The sequence below is a fragment of the Uloborus diversus genome, chromosome 5, assembly GCF_026930045.1.
Source record: "Uloborus diversus isolate 005 chromosome 5, Udiv.v.3.1, whole genome shotgun sequence".
Lineage (NCBI taxonomy): Eukaryota > Metazoa > Arthropoda > Arachnida > Araneae > Uloboridae > Uloborus > Uloborus diversus.
Genome location: NC_072735.1, coordinates 126,938,430 through 126,952,170, shown reverse-complemented (window position 1 = coordinate 126,952,170; position 13,741 = coordinate 126,938,430). Strand labels below are relative to the sequence as shown.

Sequence of the window (13,741 nt, the reverse complement as noted above, 5' to 3'; positions counted from 1 at the left end):
TATTCTGTTTATTATTATCGCTATTATTATTTTAACTTTATCTTTCAAAAATTGTTGTAACTTCAAAACAATAAATAAACCGAAATAAAACCAATGCCAAAATTTTTTTCGCATATCGTCAACTCAGAGCAACAGTAAGATATCTCAGTGCTATTTCTGGGATTATATATCTCACTGCTGCTCAGAGGTGACGATATGGTAGGCGCCAGAATTGGTAGAGTACTTTCAGATTTTTTGAAGTTTTCAGATTTAATACATTTTTCATCTTTACATACCACAAGAAGGAATACTTTGTCTCCAAAATAAAGTTTTTCCTTTCTTCGCACAAGCAGAAGCGTAGTTGGATAAGGACAAACAGGAGCAGCGTTCATAGTCAGATTCACAGCCACATACATCTTCCATGCAATCAGAATAGTAACGGTCGTAGTCAACACTTTTGTGACATTCTGAAAGGCAACAAAACTTTGCAAACATGACGAGACGAACTAAACGTTATTTTTTTCTTTTTGATAAAGTACAAAAATGAAGGTTGCCAAGTGACCTAATCTACAACTGCTGAGTACTTGATAGCATAACTGAAATTAAACAACATACGGTTTTTTTTAAATAAATTGTGTAAAACTAAAAAAAAAAAATACATCTTGTATTGTTTTGTCTGATTAAATCCAATTAAAATTTTTGAGGTATTCTTCTAAAAGAAATAAAATATTTTCCAGTTCACCCAATTTAATACAGTTGCAAAAATAGAAAAGTAAACAACTAAGTAAAGCTCAAGAAACTCTAGAACACAAGCGTAGTTACATTAATTTGACATTTTCGTTTAATAAACTTAAAACAAAACAAAAATCACTTAAAATTCTGAAAATGTTAGCTTAACTTTAAACTGAGTGGAAAATCTTTTCTAAAAGAAATGCTTCACAACAGAAATTCAATCAGCTCCAAATTCTAAAAAAAAACAGCGTTTTTCCAAAACTCTATTTAAATGAATAGAAAAATTTACCTTCTAATTCGGAAAAAAAGATGGCGGGCTAAAGGAAGCTAAAGCTCAGCGGGAGTAACTTTTGGAATTGACTGCTTTTACGTGCAAAAAATTTACAAAGAAAATCCCATTTTGCTTTGTGGGGAGTTTAATATATGTATATAAAAATATATCTACTTATAAGTTGGAAAATTATTAAACAGAACTTTAAAAGATAAAATTAGAGAAAAAGAAGCCTAACGTTAGCTAGTTCATTTATGAAGGCGAAAGAAACGTCGTGATTTATTTGCAGTTTTATTCCTTTACCGATGGCAAAAATGAAAGAACTACCTTTCAGGAAATTTTATTGTAATAAACGCCTCTGATTTATTTCCTGAAGTGAAAAGAAAGCTCCGGACAATTTCCAATTCGGTAAAGCAAACGCGAAAAAGTGTTGAAGTTAATAGCTTGCAAGAAAAATTAATGGCCGTTTCTTTAGGAGAAAAAAACCTTATTTATTTGTATTTCTTTTACAATTCTCTTTAAAATATTTTTTTTATAATTCTCTTTAAAATATATTTTTTTTTTACAATTCTATTTCTAATTTCTCTTTTAATCTTTAAAATTATTTTACTTAAACTAAAATTGTCTTCAAAGGTGTTTATAAAAGTACTGACTTTGCGCAGGTAATGTTTATTTTATTTGTGATGTGTTTTACTTAATTAAATGGTCGATCGCGTTAGTGAAATCTTTTTCAGCTAAAGATTTTCCAGTTAAGAAAAAAAGTCATAGAGTATTTCAGCTTATTGTCGAGAAAAGATTAATCATAGAACTAAGAATTTGTAGAAGAATAAAATCTTTTTTTTTCCAAATTACTAATCGAATGAATTAAAAAGTTATTAAGTAGTTAGTTTCGTATCTGCTTCACAATTTCTTTAGAAATAATTTGTTTAATTCCTTATAAATGAGTTATGCAGCAAGAAATATAAATAAATGCTTAAAGTATTTCGCCTCATTTCATATTTAATATTCATACATCATTAAAATTTAGCTAAAAACAAGTGCTTACAAACAACTGACAGAAATGTAATTGGTATGCAAAGTTCAATTTAGAGAAACTGGAAAATGACTCATTTTCACTTAACTGAAGAAAAGAAAACTTACCTTTGGAGAAATTTTACAGGTTTTGTTTGCTTAACTCAAAATGTGGTTTTAGGGCTACTCGAGCAGAACTTACATACGTCTAGTTTCTTGGACTTTGGAGTACTCCTACATAATTTTAGTGGATCTTGATGGGTAGACTTTAAATATACATTTAGAGCTATTCCATTACTTTGGTATTTAGCTTCAATAATGTTTTTTTTTTATGTTTTAGAACTTTGCAGCCGACGGATATATAGATTTGATTTCCATTTTTCACTTCACACAAACTAGTTATTCCTTATTTAACATGCAGTGGATTTGTTTACATTAGAGCTTAAGTAAACAGTAACTCCAAGTTAAACGAAACAGTTGATGCTTACAATTTCCAAGGATACTTTTAACACCTTTAAGAGACAACATGAAGACAACAGTTTCTTTTATAACTGCATGACTTTATATTTACTTTTAGTTTCAAAATGCTTACTCCAACTTAAATTTCGTTGAACTTCTAACAACTAAAATTATTTTATTATTTCTAGGAATCAACTCCTAATTGTACATAATATTTTGCGTGTAAGGAAAATAAAAATGTCGCGTTAAATGCTTTTACTTTAATAATCTTTTTTTAATTCTTATGCAAGATATTACAAAAATTCATTCATAAAAACTAAACAGGAAAATAAATGCTTTAAAATTTTGAATAACTAACCTTCAAACACACTGCCTTTGATAACACTGCATACATTTGCAGCTAAAACCCGTCTATTTGGATACTTATCGCAAAACTTCTCTTCATTCTCCACTGCAGTAAGACCCAATAATTCATTGCAGGATTCCTCTAACATCCATTTTCTGGAGAATACTTTTGATGACTTCTCCACGTCTCCTTCCGGTGTGTAAAAGTCGTCTGCTTGGTTCTTAGTGAACGTTCCACAAAGTCCCCTCAATTTGTCGAAGAGTTGCACGGGAGCATTGACTTGGACACTTGATTCCAAATTCCAAAATATTTCGAGATTATTATTCAAACGAGCCTACAAGAATAAAAGTAGCTGAAGGTAACAGGCACCCATTATATGAAAGTATAGGAAAATGTAGGCTTGATATAGATTGAGGGCCATTCCACGGTAAACGGTAATTTTCTGTCGTACGTGACGCCTTATATATTTTATTAAAAATAATTATTTAAAAAAACTAATGATTAAAAATTATATTTCTCGACAAATTACAGACGAATGTGTGATTCTTTAAGCAAACGATTTAGTCATTACTTTTTTAAATAACTACTTTATAATGAAATACTATATGAACCGTCACGTTCGAGACAAATTGACTACTTTTTCATGGAATGGCCCAATACATAATTTTTTTCAATGGTTAAACTGTTGTTTCTCAGCAAATGAGATATGTTGCCTTTATATCGGAGCCTTTGCTCTTAAAATTTAAACTTGATTTTAACAATAATATATTAATAAAACCTAGATATTAACTCTTTCATATGCAAGTTAAAAGAGGTTGACTTTGGATTTCCCGCACATTAACGCACGCAAATGAATTACATTTAAAATAACAAAATTGTTAAAGAAAAATATAACTGTTTCAGGAGTATATTTGTATCAAATGTAAAGATTAAAAAAGGTGCTGACCCCTGTTTAATTTTAATGTTAGAAGATATGGCAAAATGGTAATGAAATTAAAACGCCTTTTTGCCCAGCATGTGACGGCCGAACGGCCCTTGAGTGCTTGACTTCACGTTTACAAGTGCTTAAAGAAAGTAAAAGTACTGTTCGTGTAGACTGCTCGTGATCGACATGATCGTCTGCAGTTCGTAACTTGACTAAAATCTGTGTTTATGTTTTTGAATTAAATAAAACATGTAACGTTTATAGAAATTTGTGACAAAAAGAATTTATACTTCAAAAGTGATCCCTTGTTTTCGTGACAACTTTAAAAATATATCTTTAAAAAACTTTTTCCGTATTATAATTGAGCAACGTTATTTCTTAAAATGATAAAAAATAGCATTCAACTTTAAGAAAGTAAAAACGTTGCATTGCAAAATTTTTAAATTATCTTCTTGTTTCAGAATTGCATTAAGAAAACATAATAATTTTTTCGATATCACATTTTTCAAGTAATTAGTGGTAGAGGGTACATACTCGTATGTATGTCGATGTAGCTTGTCCAACATATATCCCTGGTGCCTGAACTGGAAGGTTAAATATTTCTTTTCCATTCACTGACACCTGAAAAATACGTTATTACATAACAAATGGCTAACAAATGCACACATAGAAGAATAAATAGAAAAGTCCACTTTGACGTTAGTATATTGGTCTTTGAAAAATATATTTTACTAATCATGAAATTTCTACAGAATTTTATCAATAACATTGTAGTTAGAAGGGTTTTCTAAAAGATAAACTTCGAACAATAGCTTATGTCGATTTATTCAAAAAAAAAAAAAAACTCAACTGTCCCTGTCTCATAACTGAGATAAAGGATTTTACAACCGCATAAAATTTTTAAAAGCAGAGAGTAAAATATCCTCATATATTGAATAGCGAATTCACTGATCAAGTAACGCTCTGACGTCTTTAACAATGAAACGCAACATTGAATTTGGTAATGTCAAACATTACCAAAAATATTTTTTGATAATGTTTGACATGCAGGGAAATGTTTTATTTTGTAAGGCTGAAGAGGATCCGGTATCTTAACTGTTTTGATCGCTAAACTCTAATTTTAGGAGAATGAAGAACCAAAAAAGTGCTCAACAATTAACGCTATTTACTGGAGTTTAGGGTTAATCCACTGGAGCTAGGGTTGAAATTTCAACTATCAAAATATCACCAAACAGGCAATTGCTTCGTTCAAATGTAGAAGCAATTTTCAACCATCGTATCTTGACGGGCAATTTTCTAGTAGTAAAATATACGTCACTCATTGAATATTTATTCTTTGATTTTTGTACTAATGGATGTCTAAAAAAGTTTAGAGGTGAATAGAGTTTTGCTCTTAATATTAATTAACTATAAATTACTACTTTGTTAAAATCTGTTACAGCAACTGTGTGTCTGTAAAGTAGAAAATCTGCTGCCTTCTAATGTATCAATTTAAATAAACGGAAGAAATAAGTTTTGAGATCTCAGTTAATTACGGAAGTTCCGCTGATAAAAATGAGAAATGAGCTCCACGTTTCATCATTAATCTTACCTCCATTGTTGACTTGAGCTTAACTACTGCACCTTCAGCAGTTTGGATCGTTAGCCCTCTGACACAGACGCCTCCTTCATTCAATTTGCAGTTCTCCCCATATTCCAGCTGAATGCTAAAGTCATCAGAATCCACGAGGTAATGCGGACATCGGCCGTACAAATCGTAACCGAGTCCATCAAAAGTGGTAATGTGAGGACCGCTGACGTAACAGGTAGATGGGCAAATAGAATCTGTGCATTGCCACTTGCCTTCTTGGCAGACACTTTTTTAAACGATACAAATGGTTGTTGTCAGTATTTTCATAAGCAAAAATGATTATGCATAGTAAAAAAGAAAACACATATGTTTGTGTGTGTATATTATATAGTTCGACCGCGATCTAAAGACCCTTGTCAATTATTTGAAAAAACGAGTCCATTGCTTAAAATAAGCAGAGGAAGAAAAAAAGAACGCGTACCATATATTTTACTCTTTAGAAACATTTTGGCGATATGAAAAAAAATGTAATAGTAGTATATTTTCGTCATGCGAATATTTAAACCTAATTTCCGCTAATTTCTTGAATTCCAAGGTGACGTATTCAAGCTCAAGAACCAATGCCACACTGGAAAAATCCGTCCAAATTTCCTCTCCATTTTGGCCCTTCACGAAATTGGACAATTCTGAAACACAAGGCGGAGCCAAGGGTCAACTCTTCGCGGTCAGACTTTATAAATAACTGTATGGGTCGTTCTTAAAAAAGTAACTTTTCTGTCATGCGCCTTTTACAGTAAAAATTTTAAGGAACAATTCTTTTAATAATGATTTTTAATTTCATCAAAAATATGTTTTTAAACCTGCAAACTATTTTTTAATAATAATTTTTATTTTAGTATATTTTTGGTTCACAACATGTGAATTCTCACCTCCGTGGCATGTCACAAAACCCACATACAAGTATTAAGCAGCATAAACAGTCATACATTGTGTGACTTTATGTTGCTTAAAAACTTATTTAATTTATATTTTTATTTTTTTTTCACAAGTGTCTCAATTACTAATTGTTTAAGTATACTTAATTTCTTAATATTGTGTTTTAGTTGATTTTAGTTGGACAAGGAGTCATGTCACACATTAAATTCTCACCTCCGTTACCTAAACATAAAATGCCATTCCTCATTAACACGTGGCAGTAATGGCATCAAATTTTGTTTTCCATGATACAAGTTCCCTTGTTTCTTTTTAGCCGTAGTTGAAGTTGTGATATTTTTGTCAAAAAAACAAGAAGCTAGATTTTCCTTTAAAAACTTGGTGTGGTTATTCTGACTTCTCACCTCCATTAACTTGAATTTCAGGGATGTAAATTAATGTAAAAAAAGAAGTGAACATGTTTTCATATTCTTAACATGTGCAGATTGTAGCAACAAAGAAAAGAAATTTTTACTGAAAATGCATTTATTAGGTTTATATTAATGGAAAATTTCTCACATCCATGATAGACATTATCAATGTCATTTTTCTGGGGTGAAAATAAATGATGGAGGGGAAATACATCAATAATAAGCATTCTACCAAAATGATAAATTGCCAGTATATCCTCAAATTTACTAAATACTATTTTAAACATACATTTGAAACTACTAATTAAGCCGTACTTTAATAAAGAGAGCTTATTATTATATTCCCACTAATCATTAAAATCTCTGATTGCTTGCATAATTAACAAAATTACAACTTTGATATCAAATTGGCTTCACTTTTTAAATATTAAAAGGTTTTTTTTTTAACTTCCATGAAGAAGGCATTTTTTAATTTCTTTGTTCCTAATACAAATCCACAGTTTACGTCAGATTTTTGCCCAATTCAGCTCAGAGGTATTTTTGCTACTTTTAAATTTGGGGCGGGGTTGGGGGGGGGGCAGGGAAGAAAAAACCCAACTAGCTCTGAATTTAAAATTTGAGTCATAAAATTGTCCTTTTATGTACGTTGACGGGAAATTTTACACCCTTTTTTCCTTTTATTTAAGCCTGGTATTAAGATATGCGTCACTTCGCGCAATTTTTAGCCTACTTTCCCAGTAAAAGTCAGAAAAAGAAGAAAAAAGCATGAAAAAAGGCTTAATGCATCTTAAAAATGTCGCGGAAAAAAAAATAAAATAATTAAATAAATATCGAAAAATTAAAAATTGGAAAGTAGGGTATTGAGATGAGGAAAAATGTCTGCCGGTCTGTCGGTCCGTCGTTCTGTCTGTCTGTCCCCCCCTAATAACTTTTGAATGAATAGTCCGATTCGAACAAACTTTTTTTTGTTCGAAGGATCTCGGCAAGGACACTTCAGTCCCATATTTCACTTTTTGATTTGAACTATTTTTGTTCAATTTTGAACAGTTCAAAAAAAACTTAACATTAGCGCCTACGGGGAAATTGAAAGTCAATGTAGATTCCGTACTTGAAAGCGGATTTATTTCAAACAAATTTTGTTGGAAATAGCTATTGACGCCAAACTCCAGACTCCGACTCTGAGAATTTAGAGGCACCTGACTCCGACTCCTGTGCCCGACAATTAATCGGACTCCGACTCCCCGACTTCGACTCTTGACTTTGTAGCTTTGGCAAATATTTATACACGGAGGACAAATGACTGACTCCGATTCTTGGATATTCGTCTGCGACACCTTTATCCCAAAATGAGATTGACTCTGACGCCGACTCCGCAGCTATGGTTTTCACTGTGAAATAATTATTGTTGATATGATTTGTTTTTATTTTCACGCTTAAGTTTTAATTTAGGTATTCAGTTTTCGGCGAATAAACTCAAAGTCATTTATGTTTCTACATAACGATATGCGCAGACGATTTTTTTTCTTTGACAGTGAAAAGTATTTCTTGAAGTTGACATTTTATTGTTTTTATTTATTTTGGTAAGTGCATTAATTCATTTAAAAAATTATTTTTGGCAACAGGGGAAAAAAACGACTTTTTTTGATATGATGTATTTATTTTAATAAGCTTATTAATTTTAATTATTATTTTCTCGTTTTGAAAGCTGTTAAAGAATTTTTTTGAGGGAAAAAAGTGTATTAGCTGCTTTGTTTAAAATCTGCTGCTTTTTTTTTTAATTTTTTTAGATGTGTGAGGAATGCTTTATTCCTAGAAATTAGCAAAAATATGTTTGAAACAATTTGCGATTTTAGCTATTTTTGAGAATATTGATCAGGTACTAGAAAGTAGTATGGGTATACGGGAAAGTAGGCTCGTATAGTTCTAGACGGAACTTCTTGTTATATTCAAGACTGTGCAACCTTGGGTAATGCAACTAGTATTTAATGAAAACTTCATTGAGTGCTATTCATGTCCGATTATATTTAATTTCTAATGTCTGAATTTCTGTTCAAAATATCTCAATTGGGTGAGGCAATACTGCGTGCTGGTTACTAAAGATGGTGCTTAATTTTACTATAGTTCAACGCAGAGAACGCAAGTAAGCGCGAAAATATTATATTATGCACCAATTTGTATTGCCAGTTATTTTGCAATATTGTATCACGTTTCATACCACCTTAATGAAAAGGATAAACAGAAATACAGTTGGCTCTCTGTTTAACGACGCTCTATTTAACGGCTTTCTCTATTTAAAGACGGCTTTTCACGGTCCCAGATGGTTCGCTATAGTTTTAAAAGCATTCTATTTAAGGACGCTTTCTACTTAAGGACGATTTTTTGTGGTCCCTTGAAAGTAGTTAAACAGAGAGCCAACCTTATATACATATATAATTTACCATGTATTGCAGTCTTGCTGCATTTGGTCACCAGGTTCATATACTTCTTCACCGTGATGGCACGGACACTGGTCAATTTGTATACACTGCCCATTTTCTAGGACTTTTCCTTCAGGACAATGACATCCGTCCACGCACTTCTCTTGTTCACAAGCGGGCTCCATCTCTGTACAAGTAGCTGCACATGGAGGACCGCATTCATTATATACTGTTCCGTTGGAACACAGCATGGCTAAAAGGATTATATAGAGTAAAAATATTTTTCAGAAACATGAGCTAATGAATATAAAATGATATTAATGTTGGTTTTACATCGATTGTGTGAAAGAAAAGGATTTTTTGTCGTAGAATTGCAGCTCACGCCAATGGCTTTATACATTAAAATCAGCATGGGGGTTGTATCCTTCAGTCAAAAGTACTACTTTTAGTCACTAAAATTGATAGAATAAACAAAAAAGCACGACATGGAGCCCAAAAAAACTTTTATTTTCCCAATAGTTATATTTTATTTAATTTTTTATCATGTCCAATTTCAGACATAGGGCGTGGTCTTTCTGATGTCAGAAGTGATCTACTTCGGCGTGCTACTTGATTGGCGTGCGGAATGTTTACCATTGTTAAAGAAAAAAGGCTGCCAAAAACAGTAATATTAATAGCAGAATGAGAATTTTGAATGAAGGCTTTTCTGAAGCAAACATGAAATTATTTGCATTTTCATCTAAAAACCAAAATATTGCGGTCTGCGCTGATCGCATCAGTGAATGGCATTTCATCACTTGTGATGTCACGAGCAAAAGCGTAAAAGAAATGAATCTGCGCACAGATTCAAATATTTTTTTCTTAAAATACTAAACTTCGTCAATTTTTAAAAAAAAATCTTTAAAATCTATGTTTTTAAGTATGCTCTTTCAGAAAAAAATACGTATAAAATTTCAGAAACAACCCAATTCTCGCCTTGATAACTCTTTGGTTGTCGTTTTGATTTAAAAGTACATTCATGCAAAAGCACGTGATTGGTTTGCTGCTCTAAGTTGGCATATGGAACGAAACAGCTTTCGCTTTGAATGTGATACGCATAGAAATATTCTATTGCAAAAGGATATAGTTTATTGCCACTGCATTCTGTACTGAATTAGCATAAGAACTGCAAGAGAACCAAATTGGGCATCCATTTAATTTACAATGGTTTTTACAAAAATGATAATCCAATTCATTTTAAATACGGCAAAACAGCAATGAAGTATCACTTGAATACAATAGAGTAGGTATGAATGCTGCTATCAATTGAACATTTAAAGGATTTCAGTGGGCCAGATTTCAAGTATCTCTAAGACATTGAGTTCCATACATATAAATGCTTATCTAGTACCGTTTATGCACTATAATAATTCACTGAAATTGTTAAAAAGTGTTCTTATATTTATATTGGTTACACGAGAAACCCTGTCAATGAACTGCACCCATTTTCTTTGTCATAAACAAAAATAATAAATGCTTTTAAAAGCTATTTTTTGGATGTCATTGAAATTGTTTTCTATTTTTCTGCGCAGACATTTTGGCTACAAACATAAAAAAAAATGATCGCAAACAGGGTTTTGACATTTTTCTCCATAGTTTTTTTAGAAAATGTCTGTTAAATCTAAGCTAACATAAAACTGAGGAATGGAGGAATTACGAAAGTATTTTCTCTGAACTTAATAATTACTTTTTCTTAAAATCACAAGTTACAGAAAATATTTTTTGTATTTTATCTTAAGACAAAAAAAATCGCAATGAAATTCTATATACACGTTTTAAAAAATGGCTGGAGCAAAAAAAGAAAACTAAGTATTTCAATTGCGAAATAGTAACTGCAAAATACAATCAGCTCAATAGTCATAATTCATTTTCTTTAAATCAATTAAAAAAAATATAGCAATCAAGTAAAAATACGAAAGTCTTTTGTTTTATAACACTACATCACACTTTGATAATACCACAGATTTTAATTTTTATTGCAGATAAAAACTACCTAAGAGCAATAAAAATGCGTCAAAATGTTTAAAATTAAGTGAAATAAAATAGGGAAAAAATAGGGATATACTTACGACATAATCCTGGTTGTCTCCATCCTTCTCTCACATCTCCACCGCTTCTAGAACATTCTAGAATAAATTCACCAATAGATGAACACTCGCAATTTTCTGCCGACTGAATACTACAACAATCCATCTGGCACTTGGCATAATAAATGTCTCCATCTACTATCTGAAAAATGATATCCTCATTATTACTAATCGTGACACTATGAGTTTTTGGCAAAAAATATTTAAGCTATGATTTCACACATAAAGTTTTTAAAATACTAATATAAACAACCCTTGCTTCTAATAGGTGAACAAAAAAATCCTCCTATATAAATTACCCAATGATCGCTCCTGACGTCATCAGCAAAGAAACTCAGGCCACTGCATGATGATTTGATAATTCGTAACTCCAATAAACCATAGGGGGCACTGCAGTCACTGTCTAATGGCGGATGAAAAAGGTAAAACAAACGCATGCCGTAACTTATGACTTGCTTTGACGCTTAGTGAATGACAGTAGTTTTTCATCGTGTTTGTGGGAAGCTTTCTTTTCTATTCTTCTGAAATTACATTGCATCATAAACTGTCTGAAGCCTGTAATTTACCCCAAGGAAAACCCGTGAATGCAATGTTTTACCTTTTTCTTTAGTATTGTTAATTACCGCAAGAAAGCGCATTTGAGCGCTGGAGTTGCGAATATGTTTTGGTAATCTTTAAAATGCAGAGAAAGGCTTCATTGTGCAGCTTTGTGGCTGAACTGGATCCGGTAAATTAAGTGTTTTACTGGTCAAACTGATATTTCAGAGGAATGAAGAAACGAAAGAGTGATCAGCGATGAACGCTTGGTTTATCTACTGAAGTTAGGGTTAAAATGTCAACAATCAAAATAACATCAAACAGGCAATTTCTTTCTTCAAATGTAAAAGCAATTTTCACCCGTCATATCTTGACGGGCGATTTTCTAGTTTTAAATATAGATAATAGTAATTATCTTAATTAAGTATAAATAGCGCTTACATGAAGCAAAAATATTTTGTTGGTGTTTATGACGCAAAATTATTTTTTGTATGTACATTAAAAAAAACTTCCTTTTTTTTTATGCATTCTGACTGCTATTAGAGCTTAAAAAATAAAGAAATAACATTGACTAAAAAGCACTAATGTTTACATTAACAAACTGTTTATAATTTTATAAACCATGTGAATAGTGTAAAAGATAGCAGAGTAAACGGTGTTGAAATGTACATAAAAAAACCACCATAGCAAAAAAAAAAAGTTTTAGGTTGGAAAATTCAAAATACTGAGACTTAAAAAAAAGAGATCACTTTCAACGACTTCTTTTTTTTTAATGAAAGCTACTAAAATGAAACCAAATTGAAAAACGTTTTTTTGGACATTTTTCAAATTATAACTGCAAAGCTGTTATTAAGGAATAAAAGCTCAAAAAAAAAAAAAGAATTTAACCAACCTTTTAGGTAAACACTCTCGAAAAAAGTGTGATGCGAGGAATTTTCTGAAAAGAATATGTAACCACACTTACGTAAGCACAAAATTGCATAACGGGATATTTCACTTCAATACGTGTAAGCAAACAAACGTTAACTTCAAGCTCATAATCTTATTTCTAAACATGTTCAAGAACTTAACAGCTGTTACAGATATGTTTAAATTGATTATATAACAAGTTTTAAATGGAACAATAAAAAATAAAAATCACGGCTTGCTTATTTATTAATAAAAAGTGCTTGAGCTTAAATACTTTCATTTAATTTTAAATTTCTTTTAAGTAAATTTCCAATGAACGAACGAGTGAAAAATATCATATGATGCAGGGGAAAGCGGGGAACTTTGTCATAATTTTCACTTGTGATTTTTTACCAGGTATTGGTTAGTGTAGTAGTTTGGTTCGTGTGTTTGATATTTTTGCCAAATCAAATACTAAGAGCATTCAAAAAGTAAGTTACACTTGTTTTCCCATACATGACGGCATCCCGTAACAAGAAGGAAACGTGCGCAGACGACACTTTAGTTCCACAGCTTCTAACTGCGGCAATTTCATTCGGATAGTTTGAATCGTTGCTGCGTAGCACGAGAAAAAAATAGTGCGGCAACTGGAACCGTACTCCAACGTTGAAGTTCTCGTAACAATACATTTTTTGTGAGCAAAACGTTTAACAAGTACAGAGATTTATCGTGAAATATCGGCAGAACCTCTTGCACGACGATGCAAGACCTCACAAGGCGCGCACAACACAGGATTTGCTTCGCAGTTTCGGATGGGAGGTCTGACCCCATCCACCCTACAGTCCCGAACTGGTGCCCTGCGACTTTCACGTGTTCGGCAAACTCAAAGAACATTTGGGTAGAAGAGATTTTACCAGCAGTCACCAGGTTCAGACAGCTGTTCTAAGCTGGCTCAAGGACCAGGGAGCGGAATTCTATCGTCAGGGCATCGAACGATTTGTGCTACGGTCCGACGAATGTCTGCAGCGACTGGGTGATTTTGTAGTAAAATAGAGTGATGTATCTGTGTCATGTTGTACTGTAGCACACTTCTCAATAAAGTGTTTTTGATCTAAATTGTTCGAGTGTAACTTACTT

At 32.1% G+C, this 13,741-nt stretch overlaps 1 protein-coding gene across 1 annotated transcript in view; it reads right to left on the bottom strand.

Annotated features, from left to right (window-relative positions):
• Positions 1 to 13,741, bottom strand: part of LOC129223130 (uncharacterized) — a 408,522-nt gene that overhangs the window by 233,231 nt on the left and 161,550 nt on the right. Inside the window, exons 19-24 of the mRNA XM_054857696.1 lie at positions 11,162 to 11,321; positions 9,075 to 9,306; positions 5,315 to 5,579; positions 4,258 to 4,344; positions 2,811 to 3,132; positions 276 to 446 (exon numbers count right to left, since the gene is read on the bottom strand). Coding sequence (XP_054713671.1) covers positions 276 to 446; positions 2,811 to 3,132; positions 4,258 to 4,344; positions 5,315 to 5,579; positions 9,075 to 9,306; positions 11,162 to 11,321 — 1,237 coding nt within the window. The remainder of the gene's footprint in view (positions 1 to 275; positions 447 to 2,810; positions 3,133 to 4,257; positions 4,345 to 5,314; positions 5,580 to 9,074; positions 9,307 to 11,161; positions 11,322 to 13,741) is intronic.